This window comes from Drosophila simulans, chromosome X (assembly GCF_016746395.2).
Source record: "Drosophila simulans strain w501 chromosome X, Prin_Dsim_3.1, whole genome shotgun sequence".
In the NCBI taxonomy this organism is placed as follows: Eukaryota; Metazoa; Arthropoda; class Insecta; order Diptera; family Drosophilidae; genus Drosophila; species Drosophila simulans.
In genome coordinates, this window is record NC_052525.2 from 13,417,575 (window position 1) to 13,442,659 (window position 25,085).

Here is a 25,085-nt window from a genome sequence, read left to right on the forward strand (position 1 = left end):
AAAGGGAAATTTCAAATACCCTTACCAAACGTTTTAGAGTGATTCTTTTAAATGCAATAATTTAAAATTAGAAAATAGTTTGCAGCAATACTGCTAATACATAAAAAAGATTTTATGCAGAAATAAAAATTTTATTTCTCACAAATTCTTTCTCAGTTAAGTTTGTGTGCGAAGTTATTTGATTGCCTTTCAGGAAGTTTCCTTTTTTTTGGCATCTTTATAGCTTAAATACCCTGCCGTTTGGAAAGGGTATTTGCAACACAAAAAGAAGCATACTCCATGTTGCAGCTGAGAGAAAGCTTGGGGTCTGCTGCACTTTTGCCGTTGCTCTAACAAATGAGCGTCATGTCTTTGCCCGTCGCAAAACAAATCTGAGCAATTTTTTATGATAAATAACACCCGGCTGAGGGGTAAATAGATGGGGGAGATGCAGATGGAGGGGGTACGGGTTGTACGTACATACATACATACATACAACTGGGCAGAGACTGTTATATTTAGTGTAGGCCCCCGGGCAGTTAACGGCGAGCAAAAGGAAGGGGGTTGGGGGGTTAAAACGGTGGGGAGCGGCAAACAGCCGGCAGCTTGTGCAAACAAACAAATCGCCGTAGATTTATTTTAGTGCAAAAGCCTTAACACACTAAATTGCTCAGGCATGCGTGGGTTAACCATCTCTGGGGGCTTTGGAGTCCACAGGAGACTCCGAGCATGGCGATCCATTGCGAACCAGAGGGGCAGGCAGCATATCGATGTGGCGATGAAAAATACTGGCTTTCAACGCGGTAATTAAAAGATGAATCGTCCTCGTGGTCCTCACAGCCTCTATGCCCGTCTCACTCGCACACTAGCTCTCTCTCTCTTTCAGGCACGCTGGAGTTCGAATACAAATTATGCTTCATTAGGCCAGATAACGCCCCAGATCAAGGCTGGAACATATATCCACCAAATACATTGGCTGACCGGCAATAAGGCACGTATGTACGAGTATGTATGATTGATTAATGCTTTTAACATGTCCGCAGCAAATTGGAATGGAATGGAACGGAATGGCATTGGAATGTGCCGGCGATAGGCGGGAAAAGTCGAGCTAACGGTCTACGGAGAACAATTTCCACCTCGATTTTAAACTAATGATATTTCGCGTGCTCAATCTTTTTAGAAATGTGGCATTGTTAATCATTGTTAAAAGGGGTGTTGTCACCAGGAATAGTGGAATGAAACAGTTGCGTATAATTCCCAATCAACCATATTTTGATATTGGAACAACAGATCTTAATATAATTAACAGATACTTTTGACCGGCAACATATGTAAAACGAAACTTAATTGTAAAAGCCGAACCGTTGGCTCATTAATTCTCATTTCGCAGGATCCACTTCCGACCAAATTTTGTTTTATTGCGCTTTGTTTTTTATTCACTTATTTTTTATCAGCCAGCTGCAAAGTGTTTTTTGAAATTCGCGCGTGCCAAAAATAAATTTCAGCTTTAAAGCGAAACAAAACATCAGAAAACGGAGGAAGGGGCCACTGTTTTATTTTCCTGAGGATGTTACCTGCTGACTTCTGTTTCGGTTTCTGTCTCGTTTTAATTTTTATGGCTCGGAACCCTTGTCTTAAATGCGTTCTGTTCGTTTCATTGCCGTTGGCAGCTGTTTGTCGTTTCGTTTTGTTGACCCAAATTTCTTAACCGAAGATTTCTATCAGACGAGCCTGGCCAGAAGTGCATTCAAATTGAAACCCTTTTGGCCGCAGGGTAACCCCTTTTTGGTTTTCGTCTAGTGAAAGTTTCTTGGCGCGTGACTTCTTGAGCGTAGGGTAAACGAAAGAAAGGGTAAAGAAAGTGAGTTCCTGGCCAGCTGTTTGGCTAACTGTAAATGTACCGTTAGGTTCTTAACCCACCCCGGAGAAAGTTGTCGCTTCCCATTATTGCAAGATCAATCTATCAACAGAGGAAATGAAAGATGGTAAAGATATTTGTTTCCCTATAATAGCCCAATCGTGTGATACCGTCTGGAGAAAGTTTGTTTTTTAGGGGTTTGTGTGGGGAGAATGCGACAGATGTTTCCAGAGTGCCGTTGTACTCATTTAAAAATAAATTCCAATAAAAAATATAAAGTGCTTAAAGCTCTCTAAAGATTATAAATATAATAAAGAAATATAATAAGCTCTCACTATCAATAGTAACATTTTATAATGTCTGCTTTGCGACTTGATAGAAATCATGATTCCCAGGCTTACCCAAATTACATATTAGATTAGAGAAAACAACCTCCGCACACAGATTTCCGCATAGAACTCACCTGCAACGAAAGGCAATGAAGAGAGAAAATTAATATCAGTTTGCAGGAAAAATGAAGATGAAAATGGCAACTCTTATTAATAGACAATCAATCAGCGGGTTCCGACAAAAGGCCGACAGCCATTGTGGTGTGGAAGCAAGCCGATCTTGGCCAGCAATTCATCCATGGACCATGTATAGAGTCCATACACCGAACCCCAAGATAATAGCCACTGTATGGCCCCTGCTCTGCAATTAAGCGGCAATTCAGTTCAGAATCGAAATTGGAATTGCAATGGGAATGGCAATGGGCAATGGGCAATGGCAAATGGCAAATGGCCAATGGAAGTGGCCAGACATGGGCACCAAAGGCCCATGGTGCGGAGTCAAGTGCAAACACTTGCGACCTGTCAGCGGCCAGCAACAATGGCCTTCTTGCTTTTCCGCTCTGCGAAATTGATTAAACTCATTCATAATGACAACGGCAGCAGGTTCAATAACGAGTTCTAGAACTCTAACATTTGATTTGTTTCCCTTTTCAGCCAGAACCATAAAAATCGAATATACACAGTTTGCCTTTCATTAGGGTACTAAGTTACAACCAGCCAAAAGCCAAGTATTAATCAAATTAAAGTTTAAGATTTGATTTATTTAAGCAGTTTTCGAAGGAATATATTTCCATTTTTAAATCGTTTTTGTGACCGAAATATATATGGTTTTTCATTTCCCAGCTCACTTGCTAGCTGTTATGCTCAAAGCAGAGAGTATCTCCTGTCAACAGTCAATTGTGGCTAATGAACTAATGGACACTTCATGGCCAAAAGCAAGCCGAGTAAAAATCACTTCTCTTTCTCTTTTTGCTTGTGGCCTAAAAAGTGTGACCAGGCTCGGTTTTGTGGGAGGGGGGGAGCGGAGTGGGAGTGTCGAAAAATAGGGAGAAAGGAAAGGCGTGGCCTGCAATTTACACAGGCCGCACAAATGGGGGAAAAAAGATATGATCCAATTCAATTTAAGCGCGTGTCTCATGGCGAAGGTAACAACAATTTCAATGCATATATTTGTATTTGCAATGACCCAGCTGCCAGTGTTGTTGCTGTTCCTGCTTGGTGTTGTACAAATGCAATTACAACTAAAACACACAGCAGGGGAAAAACACGAGGAAAATTGGGGGGGAAACGGTGGAAAACAGGGGGAAGGGCTAGCCAGTAAGCGAAACACGAAGAGCCATCATACACACACCACCAACGAGGAGGTGGACAAAACGGGGTGGAGGAAAACAGCGGCTACAATTCTTTTTTTTCTGTTTTGCTCCGCCCACTTTCCCACACCCATCGCAACGAATGACGAATAAACGCGAATGGGGGAAATTAGGGGAAGGGAAAACAGAGCCAGTACGAAATTGTTTAAGCTCTTAACTTAATCAATTAATTGCAATTATAAATTTTGCATATGGTCACCCTAGAGCTTGTCAAAAGCACTTGGTCACACTACTTTCGAAATATAGTAAATAATTGAGAAGGAAATATAGAAACCATTTATAAATATAAAGCATTTCCACTTCAATCGCTGTAATAACAATAAATTCCCTTCCCAGTTTTGAAGCTCTTTCTCTTTGCCAAACTCCTCATAATTTTTGCATAACGAAAAAGGAAACGCGAATCAATCTACCCTTTTTTTCCGTATTTCCCCTCATAAAAAAAAAAAAAAATAAGAAAGAGATTGTAGCCGGCGGTGGAGGGAAGAAAAGGGAAGCGGCACCAGAAGAATTGAAAGGCGTCTGCATTTAGATGAGACAGAGTGGGAGGAGAGGCAATTTCGTGGGGCGGTAAGGGGGGCGGTTTTCCTCTCTAGGTGACGAACGTCATCGTCGCCGCACTCAAATCGTGGGAAAATGTTTTTCACGCTCCTGTTGCTGTTGTTGCTGTCGCTCTGTACTGCAGTGCAGTTGTTGTTGCCACGTTGCTCAGTGTCTACGGGTGTGTTGTTGGCATTGTTGTTGCTAGTTGTTGTTTGTCGACTGTGGGCTGATGAAAAGCTTTTTTGCCGCTCGCCGCAATTCGTTGCGCTGCATTAAGCAGGGCAAAAACATAGAAAAGTCCCTCAAAATATACAAAAGGCTAAGGCTTCAACTTGTGTATATTCTCTAAGGATTTTTAGTGTGTGAGTTTTTTGGGGAGAATCTAGAAGAAACCATCGAAAAAGTTGGATTTCGTTGGATATGCAATTTATTTACTAAGCTATGGATTCAGTTAGTTAACTAGAAAGCCATATACTAACTAAATTAAAATAAACCAGAAAATTGCGGACATTTGGGTACTTTTGTGCAGATTATATAGCCATAAATACGAACAGCAAAACGCAGCGCCGAATATAACATTCACCTGATCTTCCAGTCTGTTTCTTCGCTTATCGCACACGCATGCCGTGCCCTTGGACCTCCCCCTGCCGCCCACTGCCATCCACCGACCAAATCCACCGCCCACACGAGCGCACTTTGCCTTCGCCTTATCAGCGGCGAAAAACGAAAAAAAAAATGTAAGCGGCAGCGTTTATCGCCAAAACGGCTGAACACTTGCATATATGCAATTCCAAAAAATTTCTCCGCTCTGCGCGTTTTGTTTCTAATTGAATTTCAGGCGTTTTCAATTTCTTTTTTGTCAGCTTGCTTTGCTTTTACGGCTCTTTAGACTGATAATACACAAGCAAATGACTGATAAAGCCAAAGCCGGCAATAATAATAATAGAAACAACAACAACAACATAAAAATGATACTAGTGCGAACTGCAACAACAAAAATGGTCAAATATAATTTTCACGGCAGTTGAAGACATTTGCGCTTTAGCACCACGACAGAAAGTCTGCCATTCAATAAAATACAGCAAGAAAGCAATTGTAATGCTATAAAATATATTAGGGATTGCAAAATAGAATTTGCTGTCTTTTAAATTAAAATATCATAGAAAATATGGAATATTATATGTGTTTTACAGTACACTTTAGCTATCTTTTTGTATTTTAGAATAAATCCTTTTTTTTAAATTTTTTAATTTATAAAATAATTTCTTAAAACACTCTGAGTTGGTAATGGATTAAACCTGAAATGATCTTAAGCTGTAGAATATCTTTACGTAACTACCACATTTGCACGGCCCACACTGCGTATGCTTGACGCATCGCGTATACGCCATGTGTGTGTGCGTGTGTGATCGTGCGCTATATGCGATTTCACGCGACTTGACTCACCCCGTTTGCTTATGCAGCAGGCAGCGGCAAATAGAACACAAATATAACACCGCTCTGGCAAAGATAAATATTGCACAAAAACCGAATATCAGTCTCTAGGTGAATTTTTCTATTTCCTTTTCTTCTTCTTTTCTTTTTGTTGACCAATTTCCTTAATTTATATCATGTGTTGGCCTTTTGGACTTCCTTGAACTTTATATGCGTTATGCATGCATTTTCAAACGTGGCGTTTATTTCTTCTGCTCTTTTTGCACATTACACAAAAAAAAAAAAAATATAAACACCGACAAAAAAATGTAGAAAAACGTTGCAAATATTAAGAGTGCGGCGGATAATTAGGGGGAATTATGAAGGCGAACGGCACGAACTGAAAGGAATTTCTGCCTTTGAACACGTAGACGCGACGCAGACGCGATGACGACGCGGCAGCGACGCAAACGGCGGCGTCAGCAGAAAACGCGTGCAGCCTTGAGAAGATCGCGATAGCGACTGAAACAGCAGCAAATTCACCAAGAACATGCACAAATCTCAAGCGGTAAAAAAAAAATACAGAAGAGAATAGAATATAATCGCCAAAACGCCAGGCGATTTTTGCGCGCGTTTTAAAACGCGCGCGCGCACGCTTAAAAAGGATGTGTTGCAGCTATGTTGCTGATGTGTTGCGAATGTGTTGCTGTTGCTGTGTTGTGGCTGCAACAGTTGCTGCTGCTGCTGCTGCTGCTGCTGCTGCTGCCTCCGCTGTTGCTGCAACTTCTCGTTGCAGTTGCCTCAGTGGGAAAACGCGCGACGACGCATACAAATAACTAACTAACAGCGGCTGTAGTAAAATGACAACTGAAACCGCAGCAGGCGAAATGAAAACGAGTAACGATAGAGCAAAAAAAAAAAAAAGAAAATAAAATAGAAGAAAAAAAAATACAAGGCACACACACAAGCCACGGGCAAAATAAATAAAATAAAAATTGACGATGGGCAGCGGCGGCGACGACGACGGCAAACGCAGCTGCAGTTGGCTGGTTCTACGGGTCAGAGATGCCAAAAACGCTGTTAATTTGGCCGGAAAATCAGCGCCCGCTTGGCTTTCACTCGCGTTATGCAACACTTTATATTACAAAGCATTTTTCTCATCGCAAAGGACCTTGAAAATAAGGAATCCTTAGGATAGGAAATATCCTGACTCTATTGAAAAAAAAAGAACTGCTAACCAAGAGCATCCAAATCTTAAACTAAAATATTTTTTTTTTACGCACTTAAGTTGTTTTTAAATATATTTAATCAAAAAACCATTAGCAGTTCAACTTAAAAAAGGGTAAATAATCAATATATAACTGTTTTTTCTTAGTTTCAACCCAGATCAGCACTGATTCTAACATTCTTTTTGCAAACTTTTCACTTTTCGCTGCACTCACCGTCGAGATGCAGTGCGAGCGAGAGGCTGGCGGCGCGGCGGGCGAGCGGGACAGAGCAGAGCGGAGCGGCCAGTGCGACAGAGAGGGGGCGAGAGCGGGCGGCGGCACTTTGCTGCCACGCTTCGTCAGCTGTTCGTTAGTCGCTTTTTGCCTTTTTGTTTTTATTTGTCGTGTGTGCGGAAGTGCAGAGCGTGGCGTTGGCGACGACGCCGGCAGAGGCGGTAGCGTCGGCAGCGGAACGCAGCGGCGTAAGTGCAAGGCCAAGCGCGTGCGAAAGAGAGGCAGTGATGGTGGGAGAGAGAGGGAGCGCCTAGTGTGGGACAGAAACAGGTTTATCTAATTTTTTTTAAAAATAATTTTATTGTTTTATTTCACTCGATTTATTCCTGTTTTTTCTACTTTAGTTCACTATTTTTTTTAATTGGTTTTTTTAAACTGTAATTAATAAAATTTTGTTCTAATTCTAACATTAATTGGAAATTGATCGCTGTAAAATTGCGATTTGCGCGTTTTTCAAATTTCTCCAGAGTTGCCACCCACTCTTAACTCAGTTTACACCCACAATCATGCATGGAAATGCACTGAAAGAAATCAAGCATCGAAAAAATGCATTGCACTTTAAAATATTCTAGAAATTCACAATTGGGCTTTATATTGCTAACAACATTTGTTAAATATTTTCTTAATTGAATTCCATTTTTTCTTCTCCCATCCATTCGCAGACTGCACGTGCGTGCCCTTGAAAACTTAACCCAGCAATCGAGCCAAGGCAGTTGTTGCCAAGACCCCCCCCCACCAGTCCACCCATACCCCGCACCCGCACATTGATAAGCCCCCTCACCGCCCCCCTCCGCCCATTTCCGCGGGCACTTTCAAACTGTTTGCTGGCAAACAAAAGAAAGTGCACAAATTGTTGAAATTTTCTTAGCGAAATCAGCAACAAACGAATTCGAATCTCGCACGTAAAATGTTGCTAAGAGCCAATGGGCAATGGTTTTCATTGCCACAGTTTTTATACAAATGCGGTAAGGTTTTTCTTTCTTCCTCACTCTTTTTTTTTCATTTTTTTTTTTTTTTTTGCATAGCTATTTTTCGCCAAGTTGCGCAAAAAGAACGAAAATAATTCGACAAAAACTCAACACAAATCACAAGGTATAAGGCGTAGGATCTGAAGTACGCAAGGAATGGGAAAAGGGTAGAAAGTGCGGGTATGGCGACAAAGGGTTAAGGTTTGTTCAGGGTATAGAAAAATAATATAAATTTTAATGTGTATATTGACTGAAGCTCAATGGATTTTCTATTCCTTTTAAATAAATATTATATTCACATAAGAAGTTAAACTAAAAGATATATTTTAGCTTTATATCTTTTAGGGATGCATTTTTCAGCGATCGAGAAGAGTGTAAATGGCCAAGACTTTCTAAGTGTAGATATCCGCAGGCTGATTTACATATCTGTGCCGATCTGCACACATGTGCGGTTTGTGTGTTTGTTTGTTTGTTTTATGTGCGCAAGCTGCCAATTGCGAGAAAAAAAACTGCCATGTTCAAGGTCGTGCGGCGAATGCACCTAAAGCAACAGCAACAACAGCAGGAGCAACAAAAATAACAAACAATCGGTCATTCAGACGATAACATACGCAAAATGTTTGAGTTCTACAAATTGTAAAAAATAGTGCAGGAACCAAATGGCGACACACACCCATGAAAAGTACAGTGGGCCCTCGCGAATTGGTGCAAAGTTCTGATAGCTCTCGGTAGAAACATTTTTGAAGTATGTTCGACGTATACGTAATATTTTATCTTCTCAAGAAATAATTAAATAAATAATATCCGATCTTCTACTGTACGCACTCTCGTATTTATTGGTGTGTATATATATATTTATTTATATACATATATATGCATGTGTGTGTATATAGAACAACAATTTGCGCTCGTCAATTGCAAGCGCGTCGCTGCCGACGTCGACCGCGACTGCGGCGTCGCTGCCATTGAATTTTCACTGTCAAGGTCGAACGTTGTTCTGATGCGCAACGCAATGCGCAATGTGATCGCCGAGTGGGTGTGCGAGTGAGCGGGCGAGCGGGGGGAGGGTGGATCGCGCCGAGGGAGAGGGCCGATATGTGCGAACGAAAACGAGAACACAGCGGAGAAGGAGAACGAGTGCACAAAAGCTGTGGGAGAATGCGAAAAGAAGGAACACGGGGGGGAAAGAAACACACGAGAACGAGAATGTGGGAAGGGAATGGAGAATGCACACGGACTCTGCTTCCTCTTCTTCTACTTCTGCTGCTGCTTCTTCTTCTTCGCGGCACAAGGCGCACAGTGGGCGAGATCGAGCATCTAATAGCGAGCGCACTTTAATGAACTTGCAATTATTCGGACACAATGTTTAATAAATAGTACTTTCTAATTTACTAAAAAATTAATGAAGTGATAATGATAAGAAGTGTTAAATAACTAACTAACTAAATCTTAACCTTATATAAATTCCCTTCTACAAATGCCCCGCAAAGTATGCACTATTTTACATTTAATAAAGTAAAAGTATTAAGTAACTTAAGTAACATTTTATAAAATATATTCTTATATTGCTACATTTCAAAGTAACTGTTCTGAATAGCTATCAATTTTCTAATAATTTTAATTTTTATTGAATTTCCAATTCATTCTTTGGTGCTCCGCCCATTCCATTACCGTTCATCATATTCTTCGATCGATCACCTCTTGACCCACTGTGCGGGTGTATCGGTACGTACACATGTATGTGTTTGTGTGTGGGCGCTGTGGCGGAAACGATATGCGGCTTATGTAATGCGACAGCGACAACAACAATCAGCGGCGACGCGTTGGCAGCGTCGAGTGCATACGCACACGCTTCCACCGCGCGCCGCCCACCAAACCCCCTCGCCAGCGCCCCACTGCACACCCACACCCCAAAACCCCAGCACCCCCTCCTCCATCACCACCCTTCGCTAAACGCTTCCTGCACATTGTTGCTACGCTTTTCATATCGCTCGGCGTCTGTTTTTCTCTGTGTGTACTCTTATTTTTTCCCCTGCTTTTTTTTGATTTTTTACTTTTTGTTTTTGTAGCGCCTTTTGTGCTTTTTGCATGTTTTCCTATCGCATTTGTTTTCTCAAGTTCGCGCGCAGCTCTTGTGCAATTTGTCATAATACCGCCCCGGTGCTATCCAAGCTAACCCACTGTACCATTACCATTGCCATTCCCACCCACCCGCGCACGCGGCGTATGCGTAATATTTCAAGAGAAGTGCCGACAAAAAATTGCAGCGTTTTGTCAGCGGTAAAACGTAAACAAAAACAAGCCGCCGCCAAATGCACTTTTGGCCATAAATCAGCGAAGAGAATGGAAAAATCAGCTGGCAAAGGGACAACGGTGATGGGGGGGCGTGGCGTGGCGGGAATATCGAGGATGGTTACAGACCCGCAGGCGCCACGCCCTCTGCCGGGCAAATGAAGACATAATTTGACATAAGCGATGTTAAAGTTCACCAAATCCCAGCCCTCGAACATCAAAAGGCAGCGTCCAAACGAAACACAAAAAGTCTAGTAAAAAACTGGGATGCAACAACGAGCGCTCGGAAGCCGACGTTTTAATGCCCTAACCTGTTAAATGTTGAGTTAAATCTAACTGCTCTAAACATTTACATAGCTAAACATAAACTTGTCATTTTATAGTTGATGATTTTATTTGTTAGTATATAAAGCACAATACCCCTAAAATAGAGTATTAAAAAAAATAGTTGAGAGCCTGTGAAAAAAACTCTAAGCATTTGACTGCTGTTAATGATGTGGGGCAGGAGGAGCAAATGGGGTCCGCCGCTGATTGACTCGACTCAACTGGTTGATGGCTCCGCGCCTGCGCGGTCGGCACTTTTGGTGATAATGTCAAAGGCAGCCAGCGCTCTGCCACGCCCCCGCTGCCCGACCGCCCCCTCCTTAGACCACACCCCCCGCCCTGCGCAATGCTTAATCATGCAAACGGCAAGAAAACCGAAATGCAGCAGCAAATGCAGCGCCTGTCAAAGCTGCGATTAATCTCACTCAAGGAAAAGCAGGATGAGGGGCACAAAGTGCAGCAGCCACTGCGGCACTGCGCACAGTGGTTAAAAACGCAAGAAAATAAGCAGAAAAGCATTTAAATAGGAAATTTAACAATTTTAAGGGAGCCTCCTAGTAATAAACAATATAGTTATTTATAACTCTATTTTCAGATAACCTTCTTTTCATCTTAGTGACTATTTCTATTCATAGTGTTTCTTCCCTTTCAATCACTTTCGAACCACTGTGCCCAGCAGCGTCGGCACTCATAATTGAGATATGAACTTGGCAATATTTCATAAAAAGAAAATATATATAAAAAGAGCCAGTCGGCGGAGGGAACGAAAAAAAGGCGAGAAGACTGGTCAGCCAGTTGGATAGCCAAGGACCGACGACGGCGATCGCGGCTTGTTCGTCTAGAAATAACTTAATTGTCACTCAATTACTCAGTTTTCAGCTAAAAGCATTCATTGCTCTGGCTTAACGTCAAAGTGGCTCAAAAGGGGGGTAACGGGGCTGAAAAAAAGGCGGGGGGGATGAGGTGGTAAACCCTGGACAGAGGATGTGGAGCCATCTGTGAGTTGCAGTCGGATAGGAACCCGTTGCCTAGGCGTGAATAATAGTTGCAGCAAAGACGCGTCTTGGCCACGGCCGGTGAATGAAAATTGATGAGTTGCGACAGTTTTTGGCCAAAGGGCAAAATCACCCAGCGCAGCATACAACAAAAAAAAAAAAAAAAAGTACTAACTTAAGACCGAAATCTTTGATGCTCTGCAGATTTCATGTAGTGCAATAATATTTTGTTTAAGTACGTAAGTAAATATCAAAATCAAAAATTGTGGAAAGCCTTTCTTTTGGAATACAAAGTTTTCTCTCAATTCCCAAAGTATCGTAATACCCTATAATAGTTCATTTAAAATGTTAAAAATGCCAAATAGGCGCCCGACCCAGTGGAAAAAAGGGAACCTTCCTTGAACGAGCAAAGGAGTCTTGAATCGGAGGGACGAATTAATGGACAAACTACTTTGTCATGGTCTCGGTTCTTTGGGATTGGCCATCTCAATGCAACTATCAATCAAATCACTTGTGTGGGTGACCATTTGCTGCTACAAAAGGTCAAGCCATCCCTGATTGACATAAATGGATGCATTCATTTTGATCGTGGCCCACGATGATTGAACTTTGCTAATGAGCTTTATTGACCCCAAGGACCTGACGGATTTTATATAAAATTTGTAAGCTCTAATGATTGATTGACTTGCGCGTAGAAAAGACCTATTATTTATATATGTATAGAATTTGTGAGTTTTATGTAAGCTGGAAATGGGAAAATTCTCTGCTGTTTGATTAGACAATTTATGAGTGACACTAAACGCATTTGAACGGCATGATTGATTGATTGAACAACGAGGTCTAAGGCTTAAGACTAAAATTAAAATATTTTAAGAATATTGTAATTTGTAAGTAGAAACATTTAACAAACATGCGTAGCGATTTGCCGTGAATATTGAGGTTTACTTTCAATCTTTATGATTAATGCCCCCATTGAAATCACCTTTTTGCTGCTCTTATTTGCCCCCAACATAATTACCAACATTTAGTGCGCCTTCCATCATGATTGATGCCGTTTTCGAGGCCCTGCCAGTGCAGAAAGTGCGCCTTGAAAAGGAGTCCACCCGCAGTCACCCCTTTCACCCACAGGCCCGCCATAAATCGCCATAAATCCTAATCAAAACTAAGCGCAAACAAGCTGCATCCAGGGAAACGAAGTGGGGATAAAATGGAGGCACCACCTCTGGAACGTGAATCTATAAATCCATTAATGCCATTTACCGCATAAACATAAAGTAAACGCGGCCCAGGATGATCATCTACCCATGATGATGATGATGATGAGGATGGTGATGCCGCAGACTTTTCGGGGCATCAGCACCAACGGCAAAATTTGGGATCCCAGATTCAAAAAAAAACCCCCCATCTCAAAACCTCCTGTAAGTTCCCGCTGAACCAAAGCAATTGCTCCATAAAGTAAAACTAAATTGCTCAATAATTTTGTCCACATTTGATTATGTCTTCTGAGGGGGAGTTGGTGGGTGAGGTAGATAGGCCAAAGGAACACCGAAAACAATTTGTGTCGATATCGAAAGAAAGAACCTATTCAAGGAAAATAATGTTCTGATAGTTACCAAATCAGAATGTTCGAATAGGGTGTTTAGTTATTTTATATATTTAGTATAGTATTTTAGGCACGATTAATAACATATATCATACATAATATTATCATATTAACTATGATATATTAAATATTAGATATTTTAGAAGTGCGAGCATGCCTTTACATACCACAGCAAGTGATTGCAAGTGATTTCTTTAGTTGGGCTGCAAGTGCGTTGAATTTTTTCCTGTGTACCGTGAACTCTCCCTCGTGGCAACCCCGTTCCTCCCCCATCCAGCGACTGGCAGTCACGATTGTGCGGGGCAGGCCAACACTAAATTCAAAACCCATAAAGACATCAAAGCAGGCAACGCGTGTAACAATTTGCCAGCCAGCCAACAACAACCAATGCAACAACAGCAACAACAAATGCAACAAAACGCAAATTAACAACGGACCAACATACAAACATACATACATACATACGTACACTCACGGACAGGCCCAAAGGAGTCCCGAGATGTTTGGGAGTCTGAGAGGACAAGGACTGAGGATTGGGGTTTGGGGTTTGGGGACTTGAAACTGGGGACTACAAACGACGATGACGACGACAACGATCGTTCGAAAAACACAGCGAAAAACAAAACAGCAACAACAAGGCGACCTGGCCAAGGTATCCGCACCCGCACAAACCCAACAAGAACAACACAGTGAACAACACAGTCAACAACACGAACAACAGCAGTAACAACAGAAACAACAACCTCGGGCTGCCCAAGAAGATGCTGGCCAACACAAAATTGGCAGTGCTTTTGAATAGGAAAAAAGGTTGAAAGGGTACTCTTACGCCATCAGAAATATTCTATAAATTTTTTTAATATTTTTGAATAGTAACGATGGACTGCAAGCACATAAAAGATGGAAAAACTGGAAAGCCCTAAGAATAAATGGAATGGAATTTAAAGCTGTTGATCGTAAATACACATTTTTAAATATCCTTTAAGTTTAACTTTATCTGTATCATAACTTGTCTTCAGTTTGATGCTCAGCCTTTTCATTTCGTTGAAGGTTTTGCAATTTCCCGATAACAGAGACAGCAGACGAGGCCACCCACACGACAATCGGAACAGGTATTGTGCTTTTCCGATTTCGATAATGGATGAACTCCGATCCACTGGGAGAAAGATGGATTGCACAGTGAGAGAGAGAGAGAGGGGGAGAGATGCCGCTGGCTCACGATCGATGGTGCAGCTGAAATGCTCATTAAAAATGTAGAAAGCTAGCTCCTCCTCACCCAAAAGACCTGCGATCGATAGACCGATTTTTGCGATTACCCGACCGATCGACCGATTGCCCGATCGCTCGCTCGCTGTCAGCGCTAATCGCACGATCTTAATTTACAGCAACAGCAACGAAGCAGGACGACTACCGGCGACAGAGAGATCACTTGGAAATAGAAAGAGACGGCGGTATGTGGCGATATAGCCATTGCGATATGGAGCTAAAGGAAGGAGCTCTCCTCTGCGATGCGATCTTGGCCAATTTGGCGAACGCAACTTTCGCTTTTGCAGCCGACTGCTAACGATCGTCAATCGACGGCAATTTATTATTATGCAGCGATCGCTTGTTCGTATTTAATTCAATTAAAAGACGGTTAGAAATCATGGTAATTATGTTTACAGGAAAGCGAAAGAATGGCAATCGTGTTCGCCGGCGAATGGCAAGTGTAATTTGTAATGATCATTAATCGAATCACGATCCAGGTGAAAGAAAGAGGGAAAAGAAATATGCGTACTTAATCCAATTTTAATGTCGTGATCGGTAACCGATCTGGGATGTGGCAAACTAAACTAGATCGCTCGTTTAACAATCATTTATGTCACTGCAAAGCAGCAGATCTCTAAATTTATTAAATGCATACAATGCAGTTCACATATGCAGGTAAATCAAATGACGATTAAATCTAGCATTTTGGTGCAAACTAGAAGAATTGGATTACTAAACAATGTGAACTCTTCGGCCGAACAGAAAAAAACCCCTATCCAGATCTGGTCGAACATCAAATTGCAATTGCAAATCCATCACCATCGGCAGGAAGGAGAAAATCAAATATGAAAAGAATTCAGTACAGACACACAGTTACAATAATCAGAGCAACAACGTTGACAACATTGAACAACAACGCTTTCCGCTGCGCGATAAGGCTAAAAATCCAAACAACCAAAAACAATTGTTGGTGAGGCGTGTGTGGGCGCAATTTTCCATTGAATTATAATTTTTTCGCATTACAATTTTTCTTCTACAACTTTACACAGAAAAAAAATTTTATTAAATGTTATGTTAATATTAAATCTTTGGCAGTGAATAGTAGAACAACTTTAAGCAAACACCAACGAAAGGTCACTCAAATTAAGTTGTTGGAATGGGAGCATGGTCACATTGAAACTTAATGTCAGCTTAAGGAAAAAATGCGATGATCCGATTTAAAGTGGAAATTTGATTCCCGATTTCTTTTCGTGCACCTATCGCGCTCTCTTTTTCGCTCACTGTGGATTTTGGCTTGTCATAATTTTCATTACATGTTTTTCTGCCATGTTTGTTGCTTTCGTTGGGGGTAAAACCAAAGCGTACCTATAAAGCCTGATAAAGATCTTTCCATAGAGAGTGCGGGCTGTGCAACAACAACAACGAATCGCAGTTACAACAACAGCAAAACATTGAACAACAGAAAATTGCAACAATCTGATAAAGACAACAACTGAACTCAACTGAGAGACTCAATTGCGATTTGTGTACCGACCACGAAAAAAAGCTAAAAAAATATCGAAAAAAAAGAAAAACTGCTGCGAAAAAGTGCGTGAGCTGGGGCCTCCAGAAACTTGTGGGTTGCGAGTTGTTCAAGACAGTTTTGTCAAGGAAATTATCTCGGAAATACTGACAGTCGTTGCGGAAAGTCAAATGTGTTTCCTTAGCTCATAAAAAAAATCAAACAATGGCTATAAAGCTTACTGGTTCCTAAACGATAATATAATAAATATAATAAAAAATATTTAAAACATCAGATATAAAAATGTCTTTGAAAATATGTAATCTTAAGCATCTTAAACAATAAATAGTAACATGTTAAGTGGTCTTCTTCTAATTTGTATAGAACCATCAATGAGTTCATAAAAACGCGTTCAAGGACTGGAAGAAAAATGGTTTTTCCGGAAAGGAAACGCCAGCTGAACGACAACTGTGTCAAAACAAAACGACAACAAACAAAACACGAACAAAACTTGGCTATCTGTGTGTGCGCGCCTGCGCCTTCGATTTTCCGCACTGCCACGCCCCGTCCGCAGCGGGATTTCCATTGCCGCCCACCCACGCAGAATCCGTTGACGGATTGAGAGATTTTCCTGCAGTTTATTTTGGCTGCCTTTGGCTGGCATGTTTGTTGGACGCAGTGGCGCAAATCGGGGACGCCATGACATTATAATATGTCAATTTTTATGCCGCTTGGCAGGCGCGTGTTAGAAAATGTCAAAATCCAGCGGCGCAGTCAAACTCTCAAGTCAGCCGCACAGCAACAACAATCAACGGCAACTACAACATCGCAAAAAAAAAGGAGAAATACAGTAACAGTAACAGCAACAACTCTATTGTGCGCCCACGCGTTTTGTTCGCGTTTTAAAAAACGCGACCACTGTGTGGTGCTCGTGTCAAGCCCCCTTTAACCCCCTAATGCCCCCTTCCTGGAAAGCACCCCACCCCATCTCTCTGGTTGTCTCGGCATGTTTGTGCTCCGGAGGTTTTCATAGTTTTTTATTTGCCTGGCATCGAACATTTTTATGCGACTCCAGCGGACGCATTGTCAGGCGCACAGGGGTTAAAACCGGGGGGCGGGGGTTAAATGGGGGTGGGGAGCTCATGGATCTTATGGAGCACAACTCTTGATCGTGCGGGTGCGGCTGCTATACAAGAAATTAAATCAGGTAAAACACACTTAACATTAAGCCTTTAACAGATGAATAACTCGCATAGATCTCCATAAAATACTAAAAAAGAAAAGAATACTAAACGTATACCAAAACCTAATATTCTTAGAAACTTTTAATCAAAGGAAGACATTAGAGGAACCTTTTTCGATTTAAATTAATATTATGGCTATTTTCATATATTCAAAATCCTTGAAATAACCCATAAACTGTTTAAAATTTAAGTGCTTTCAAACTTTCCTTTCTCGGTAAGCCTCCTGCCAAAAAAAAAGTCACTTTTGCTAAAGGCCAAAGTAAGCCAAATCCCACGAAAATAACCCACAACAGAGGCCATGTCGCCGTTTTTCGTCGTTTATCACGCATCGCTGTCAAAATGTCACTTTAGCTTAGCGTTGGCAGGCGATATCTGAAAAGGAGAGGGACACAGGTAGTACTACTAGTAGCAGACTCCAAAGCCACTCCACCACACCTCCTGATATTTTCCTTTCTTTTTCCTCTTTTTAGCCGCTGCGCACGCGTAATAACGCATAACAGCAACAGCAACAAAATCACGTTAATGACAGCCAAAGGGGGGCAGCCCCCGACCAGTAACTCTCTTTTATTTTTTTCCTAGCTACTTCTCCTCGGGCGGTGGCTTCTTTTTTCCACAAACTCCTTTCAGATGCACCTCAATTCGCCTGCGGGCTAAAAAAAAATCTCGACCGCTGTTTTGTCACATCATTATCAGGTATCACTCCGCTCGGGAGTGAACGAGATAGTCAGCTGGCGGAGGAAAAGAGAAGGAGTGGGAGAGAGAGACAGAGGGAAGCTGCATTTTCGACATTATTGACATGACAGCGAGACTTTAGCAGGTGTGAAGGAATTCGCCGTGCCTGACACTAAATCATGCCCGCCATATACGTATGAGTGCGACTGTATTATATGTCCATGAGCGCGGTACTTTTGTCGGCGACTTTGATTGCAAGTCCGCTGGTCGTCGTGATGACGATGATGATGATGTTGCCACCAGTGGCGTTAATAAAGTCATCTAGCGGTAAACACTTCCCAGCAAAACCGAGCCGCGATCCACTGAAAAAATGTGAGGTAACAAGTTGTGGCCTGATTTAAAAGGCGTTTCTTAGGGCCTAGTCAACAGATGCTCGGCCTACTAATACGTACAGTGTGACCGTTGAACTGTTGAATCAGAGTGACCAATAGAGTGTTTAAGTAGCCAAGCCATTTATTCATTTGAGCAATTGATATCCCTATCCCTGCTGGCCAGTGTAATCAGCAATGTCAATTGAAACGTTTAACGAGAGCAGAGACCCAGCTGATACCCAAGACCACGGCCGTCCGTTTGGATCCGATCGGATCGCATCGGATCGGATCGCCTGATGAAGTCCCAGAGCAGCGGACATCGAGCCAAGCGAAGGAAAAAAGTTCCACAAGGCGGCAACAAAGTGTGCGCCTTGTGGTTGTTGCATGAATAATTCATAGCAGCGGCACCAGTTAATAACTGAGCCGCACTCCGCAGTCTGCAGCACAAAAAGTGAAAGCTCATAAGGCAATCAGTCAAAACGTCATCAATAGAATTAAGTAATCAACTCGGGGACCCAAAACAGCAGTGGCAGCAGGCAGCAAACCAAAACTGACCACACACAACAAAACGGGGCCAGTAAAGGCAACAATGGTAAAAAATAATAAAGGAATAAAAGAAGGGGGCAAAGAAAAAAAGAACGCAGCCAACTTCACATTGATTGCGGTCCAAAAAGGAGTCGAGAAGTCGAGAACAAAAAGAGGCGCGAGTGGCAGGACCACCGACAAAAAAGAGCACCAAAAGAGTGGCCAGCAGCAACGGACACTCCACGGACGGACAAACGGACATGCGGACACACGGATAAGCGGACATACGGACATACGGACATACGGACAACTGGACAACCGGACCTACGGACAGCAGTTGGAACAGCAGTTTTTATGGCCTTTTTCCTTTATCTGCTGCCTGCCTTTTTTCCTGCTTCGTTCTTTATTTTCTTTTTTTTTTTTGGGAAGGTCTTGGACCTGCAGTTATTGTGGTTTGACCAGTTGCAGGGCACAACTCAGTTGGCCACAACCACAAAGGAGTGCAGAGTGGGGCAGCCACAAGATATAGAACTTGGCCGGCCTGCCGAGGAGAATCTGTCGGGAAGCCAATGCAAAATTATCGGGTCTCGTATCAATGCTCAAATCCAGTTGGCATATTGGGGAATGCTTTGATTAATGTGCAAACATTATGTAAGTAAAATGGTATACGGAATCACAAGGTGCTTTAAGCAAATATTGTTAGATATTAGATCAACCATGTTTTTAGAGTTAAAATCAACGAATGGTTTTAAGTTTTAACAACTTACACGGCAAGTTCCAAATACAAACTATAATATATTCAGAGCTTAATAGTTATTATAAAAACCTACATTTATTCATTTATTCCCTGCAATTCTCAGAACACTCTGTTTTAAACGAACCCAATGACCTTTTGCATTATTTCAATTAAAATTCATTATGCATTATCTCGTGTCTATTCCGTCGCTTTCGATCCTTGTTTACATATTTTATTTTTTCACTCCGGCTTGCGTTTTTCGCTCTTTTTCTTTTTTTTTTTTTTTTGTTTGCCTTCTTCGAGGTACAATTAAAATAATTACGATAATTATATAGTTACAGTAGCGACAGTAGCCGTGCGGAAGGACACTCCCTCTCCCTTTTCCTTGGAGGGTGCGCACATTATTTTATTATTTATTTTATAGATTCCGGCATTTGTCGCCAGACATGCGACAACTGGGCGAGCGAATTACGCAGAAATTGCCATGAAAATTACTCGATTTACCCCCATGGCCCTTTTCCGGCGGGTCCTTAACCCTCTAAGGAGGGTCTTTTGGTCACATAATTAGCCATGGCGAATAATTAACATAAGTGAGGGGCAGGACCAAGGACCAAGGACCAAGGACCAAAGGACCCGAGGCCAGCTGGAACGTGCCCAAAAAGGAGCCAATTTTGCCGCTCTGCATTTGCGGGCACGCGTCTCGAAAAGTGGCGATATATACATATATGTACATACATATAAGCCCCAATATATCCCCTTATACATATTCACAATTTTCGGGAGATGAATAAATTACGATATTTTTTGTTTTTCCTCGATCCTTTGATTCGTTTCGTGTTGACTGCTTGTTGCCTGTTTGTATTCATCTTTATCGGCATCTGCTGCCTCGGGTTATCCACATCCATCAGTTAAAATGGTAATTTCAATAATTCCGTTGGGGATGAGTTTGTTTAAGGGACTAAAGGTATGAAACAACCTGGCATTTAGGAATTTTATTGATAAAATCAATTTTATCCAACCTTTAATGGTTAAATGTACTTTCGAGTAATCAAGTCCCCAAACAATTTAAAAAAAAACTAGTTTTGTACAAATTCAAATTTTAATAAACAAACACAATCTTAATCTGTACAGAGACGAGTTAAAAAAAACAGAAAACTAAAGCATACTTTTATGGAAACAAAAACATAAACTTCTATTTGCAAATATTGTGTGATATAAAAATGGGGTAACAGTCATTTTAAAACTAAAAAAGTAGATATTTTTATATCTGATATCTTAGTATTTTCTGATATGCATAGCATGACACAAATTTTTTCGCCTCGCAATTCTCCGCTGGCAATTTTTCTCGTGCTCCACTTTGATTTGCTTATCAAGATCAAAGAGATCGCTCCCATTCTTGTTTCCCCTATACCTTCTATTTCGATTTGAAACAGGCAGACGAACAGGAAGAACGGACTGCAGCATAGCGAAAAACCACACCCGCGCAAATCCAAATCTTCCCGAAGAACCACAGATTTTGACGTCTTGGATGTTGTTTAGAAGAGCTGCAATTTGCTGTGGCCTCCAAGTTCAACTAACATTAAAAGAAGTGCACAGAAACAAGAAACAGGAGAAGAAAAATGGAAGCTATGCGGCGGCGGAAGAAATGCCGCAGAAGAGAAGGATGCACGTCTGAAGACTGAAGAAACGGGGCGAAGAATCAAGCGAAGACAATTCAAGTTGCGTGCTCTGCGTGAGCGTCGTGCGTTTGACTGACTGAATGACTGACAAACTGACGAACGCCAAAACTGAACCGGGTCTAAGCCATAGCGAAGACTGAAGACTGAAGACTGCAGACTGAAGACCAAGACTGACTTGGCCCATCATCCATCCATTTATTTCAGAGTTTCTGAGCTGCAGTTGCGGGAGTCGCAACGGCAAACGGAAAACCAAATTATACACATGCATGCACTGAGACAAATTCTTAGTAAGCGGCTATCCTTTTCTAATTTCTTGATTCATTTCGTTGGCAATCAAACCCAAAATCTCTGCAAGACTCTCTTCAAATGGTAGTACACCATATCAGGTAATATTATTTTGGATTATTTTTCCAAGTGTACCCAAGTCCGAGTGGAAGACTGGGAAGAACACCTCCCGCACTCATCCCCCTTCGGGCCACACCAACACAATTGAAATTCCTCTAGCGCAGAAATTGCATTTCACGCTGGAAATGCGTGCTCTGCGTGCAGCAAGAGCCAAAACCAAAGTGCAACAGCAACAAAAAATTGCAACTGCAACAGCCACAATCATTGCTGCTGCAACAACAACTACAACAAGCACATCTAGAGCTGCATTCGCAGTCAGAAGAAAGACAAAACGCCTGTGATACTGTGAGAAGACAAGCTCTTGATGCACTATCAAAATTTGCTAAATTGGATAATAGGACAATTCGAAGGGAAATATTTGCCAGAACTGTAGCATAATTTTTCTACTTAATGCCAGTTAATTAAAACTAGAAGTAACTTTAAGTATGGTAACTTATTTTAGTGCTAGCTCTTTGATATCTATTCTTAATTTTCAAAATATTTAAAATTGTTTGCGAGAAAGAGTAACTACAGTTAAGAACTTGTGGAGCAGGGAAGATCAGTGGGAGGCTGCCGAGTAGCTTTCGGATCCAAAGTGTAGGTGCTGCGAAGGAATTGTGGGTTGCAGCTGGGCTCATTGCGTCAAGCTGGCAAATGCCAAAAGCCCAGCACAGGAAAATATTCCTTTGATATCAGTGCAAATAGAAAATGCAGCATACTTGAGGCTCTTGGTGAAGTTTGATCACATATCTACTGCCTACCATATGGTTATTATTTAATTATGAGGCTTAATTTCAGCTGGCATCGCACTGAAATCATCTGCGCCTTTCACATCCATCGCCTTACAACATTGTCATATTCAATGGTTATATCTTGTTGATTTTTCCCCACTACTCCGCTGCTACTTTGTTGTTGTTTACTTTTTGGGGTCTTTCGATTGCCAGAAGAAGCAACAACAAATCTGCACACTTCTGCCGCCGTTGGATGTGTTTGTTGACACTCGCAACTTTTTCGCAGCCCACACAAAAAGTGAGTGTGGAAAATGTGAACAGGATTCCCCAGATGAGGCAGCAATATAATGTGTAAATATTTTCAAAGCTTAAACAGTGCAGCAGTGCTTCGAAATTAAAGTATGATTGTTATAAAGTATATAATTTTGACCTTCAGTCGAATAAGAATGCCCCAACCTTAACCCTTTTTGATCAACTGAACATGACGTTAAATTAGCCATTGAACACCATTACCTCAACGTTCAATTCCACTTTCATTATCATATTATTTCCAATTGATTTATACATCAAGTTTTTTGCCTTACCTACCCCAATTAGCTCACTTTTTTACGACAGTTTTTTGATGGAACTTCAGGCCTTCGTTATTATATTTGCCTTATTTTACCATTTCGTTTTTTTTTTAACTTTCTTTTTTCGGTATTTTTGGCATGACGTCAAGCTGTTCCCTTGGCCGCCAATCCTTGTGTCAAACCGTTCTTAAGGGTAAATGGAAAATCCATTAATAAATAAAAAAGCGCCACTCACCTGCAACGAGAGAAAGAGAGAGGGAAAAATACGTTAAAAAAGAATTTCATTAAGTGCATTGGGGGTTCGACTCAGTAGGGTCAAAGGGAAAATACAAATAAAATTATAAATGGCTAGTGCAAACAAACAAAAAAAAAAATGGGTAAACTGGCCGGCAAAATGGCGACGCATATGTGTGTGCATCCACACACACACACACACACACACGCACAGACAAACGCATACATTGACACTAATAAGCTGCCGAGTTTTGCGTGTGTCAACTTTTGCACTTTTTGCGCAAATGCAAATTGTGTAAAGAGAAAATAAAAAAAAATATATATATTGAAAAAAAAAGATGAAAGAAACATATTTTCACACGAGACATGACTAAACCCCCCTCCCTCTCCGCCACCGCTGGCAATCAGCCCATCTCGCTCGCACACTGCACGCTCCAGCGATTCGTTGGGCCAAAAGGGAGATATATGTACATATATACAGATATATACAAATATGTACACACGGGCAAGTGCATTTATATATGCATATATGTTTACCTGTACTATAACTTCATTCCAATGGCCGCCCTGCACTTCCTACGGCCTATGGCCCTCTCTTTCTGGCGTTCCCTCAGCTACGAAAAAAAAAAAAAACATAAAATACAAAAAAAAAAAACAGAAACAAGAAAAGCCCATGCATATTGGATGTCTACGAATAGTCCAAATATTTGTTGGAAAATCGCTACAGAGAACCCCCAAAAACAGAAACAACAAACGGAACACGCAAAGCCCAAAGACAAGGCTCTAAAATGTACACTGCCAGAAAAGTGTTGCAAATTCAATAAGCGAAAAGAAAAAAAATAAAACAAGCTGGCTTGCCATTACTACTACTTTAAATTAGTAAATTCAGTTATGTATGCTCCAAAGTTAATTTGCTACCAATTTGAAAGCAAACGAACTATTTTGCGCAGTGTAGGTCAAAGAGGAGGCGTGGTGTGTGTGCTGGCTGCTCCTTCGCCCTCCCCTATTTATTTTTATGGGTAGGGTTAGCTCGATTTCAGCTAAGGACATCCACATCCACAAACACACAAAAACACACACACTGAAACACACTTACACAAAGAGCAAAACTAGAGAAATACACACTATTCTTCCTGTTCCTATTCCTTCAGCTACTTTTCCACCTTTTAACCCTTCCGTTGTTATAGTTCTTGGCTGAACGCATTTAATGGTCGAACAAATGCCTCTATTTTTTTTTTCTGTTGTATTTTTTGAGGGTGAGAACTCGCACACACACACACACGTGCAAGCGGTAAGGGTTGCTAACCCTCCCGTGCGTATATATATATATGTGTATATTTGTGTGTGTGAGTGTGCGGGATGAAAATAGTGCCCCTAGAGTGCGAAAGAAAGAGAAGGTGCGCTACTGGCACATTTAACCCATTGGCAGCCATTTTTAGTTTTGGCCACCACAAATCCAAGTTACTTTTAATGAAATGAGGGGTTAAGGGAAAGGTTGTGCCGATCAGCAAAAGCTATTCATCGATCGAAAACTACTAAATGCATACTAACGCTTGCGAGGAAAGTTTAAACTTCATTAGATACATTATATAAATCACAATTTACGTCAGTTTATATCATAAAAAATAACACTTTCTTATCGCCAGGAAGTGTGCATCTTTCTCAGAACCTCTTTAAATTTAAGAGCGCGATAATATATTTAAGATAGGTCAGTCATTTCCGTTTCGACTTCAGTTTTAGATCAATCGAGCTTTTTGTGTAATATTAGTTACCCTATTGATTTGCCGTTATTGTTATATGATTGTTATACATATGTGGATCGATCGGTGCAATGTATGCAGATCCATTGTGTCCAGCTGTTCACTGCACTCATTCGTTTTTTTTTTATTATTATTATCCAAATATTTACATCACTTCTTTTATGATGGTTTTCACATTTTTGTATCCCCATATTTGCTAAAGTTTGGCAAGACAATAATAGTGTTTTAGTATTTCTTCTACCTACATAGCAGGCTCTGACT

At 41.3% G+C, this 25,085-nt stretch overlaps 2 protein-coding genes across 5 annotated transcripts in view; one reads left to right on the forward strand and one right to left on the reverse strand.

Annotated features, from left to right (window-relative positions):
* Nucleotides 1–25,085, reverse strand: part of LOC6725899 (nuclear pore complex protein DDB_G0274915) — a 116,560-nt gene that overhangs the window by 78,905 nt on the left and 12,570 nt on the right. Inside the window, exon 1 of one of the 4 annotated variants that reach the window (XM_016172594.3) lies at nt 5,523–6,354. The exons of the other annotated variants lie outside the window; for them this stretch is intronic. The gene's annotated coding sequence lies outside the window, so the exon portion shown is untranslated. Of the gene's footprint in view, nt 1–5,522; nt 6,355–25,085 lie in introns of those variants that run through there. 4 annotated transcript variants of the gene reach the window in all.
* Nucleotides 6,849–7,940, forward strand: LOC27207666. Its single transcript, XM_016183357.3, has 2 exons — nt 6,849–7,261; nt 7,654–7,940. Exons 1-2 carry the CDS (start codon nt 6,939–6,941, stop codon nt 7,757–7,759), a joined length of 429 nt encoding a protein of 142 aa, XP_016039267.3. The 5' UTR covers nt 6,849–6,938; the 3' UTR covers nt 7,760–7,940.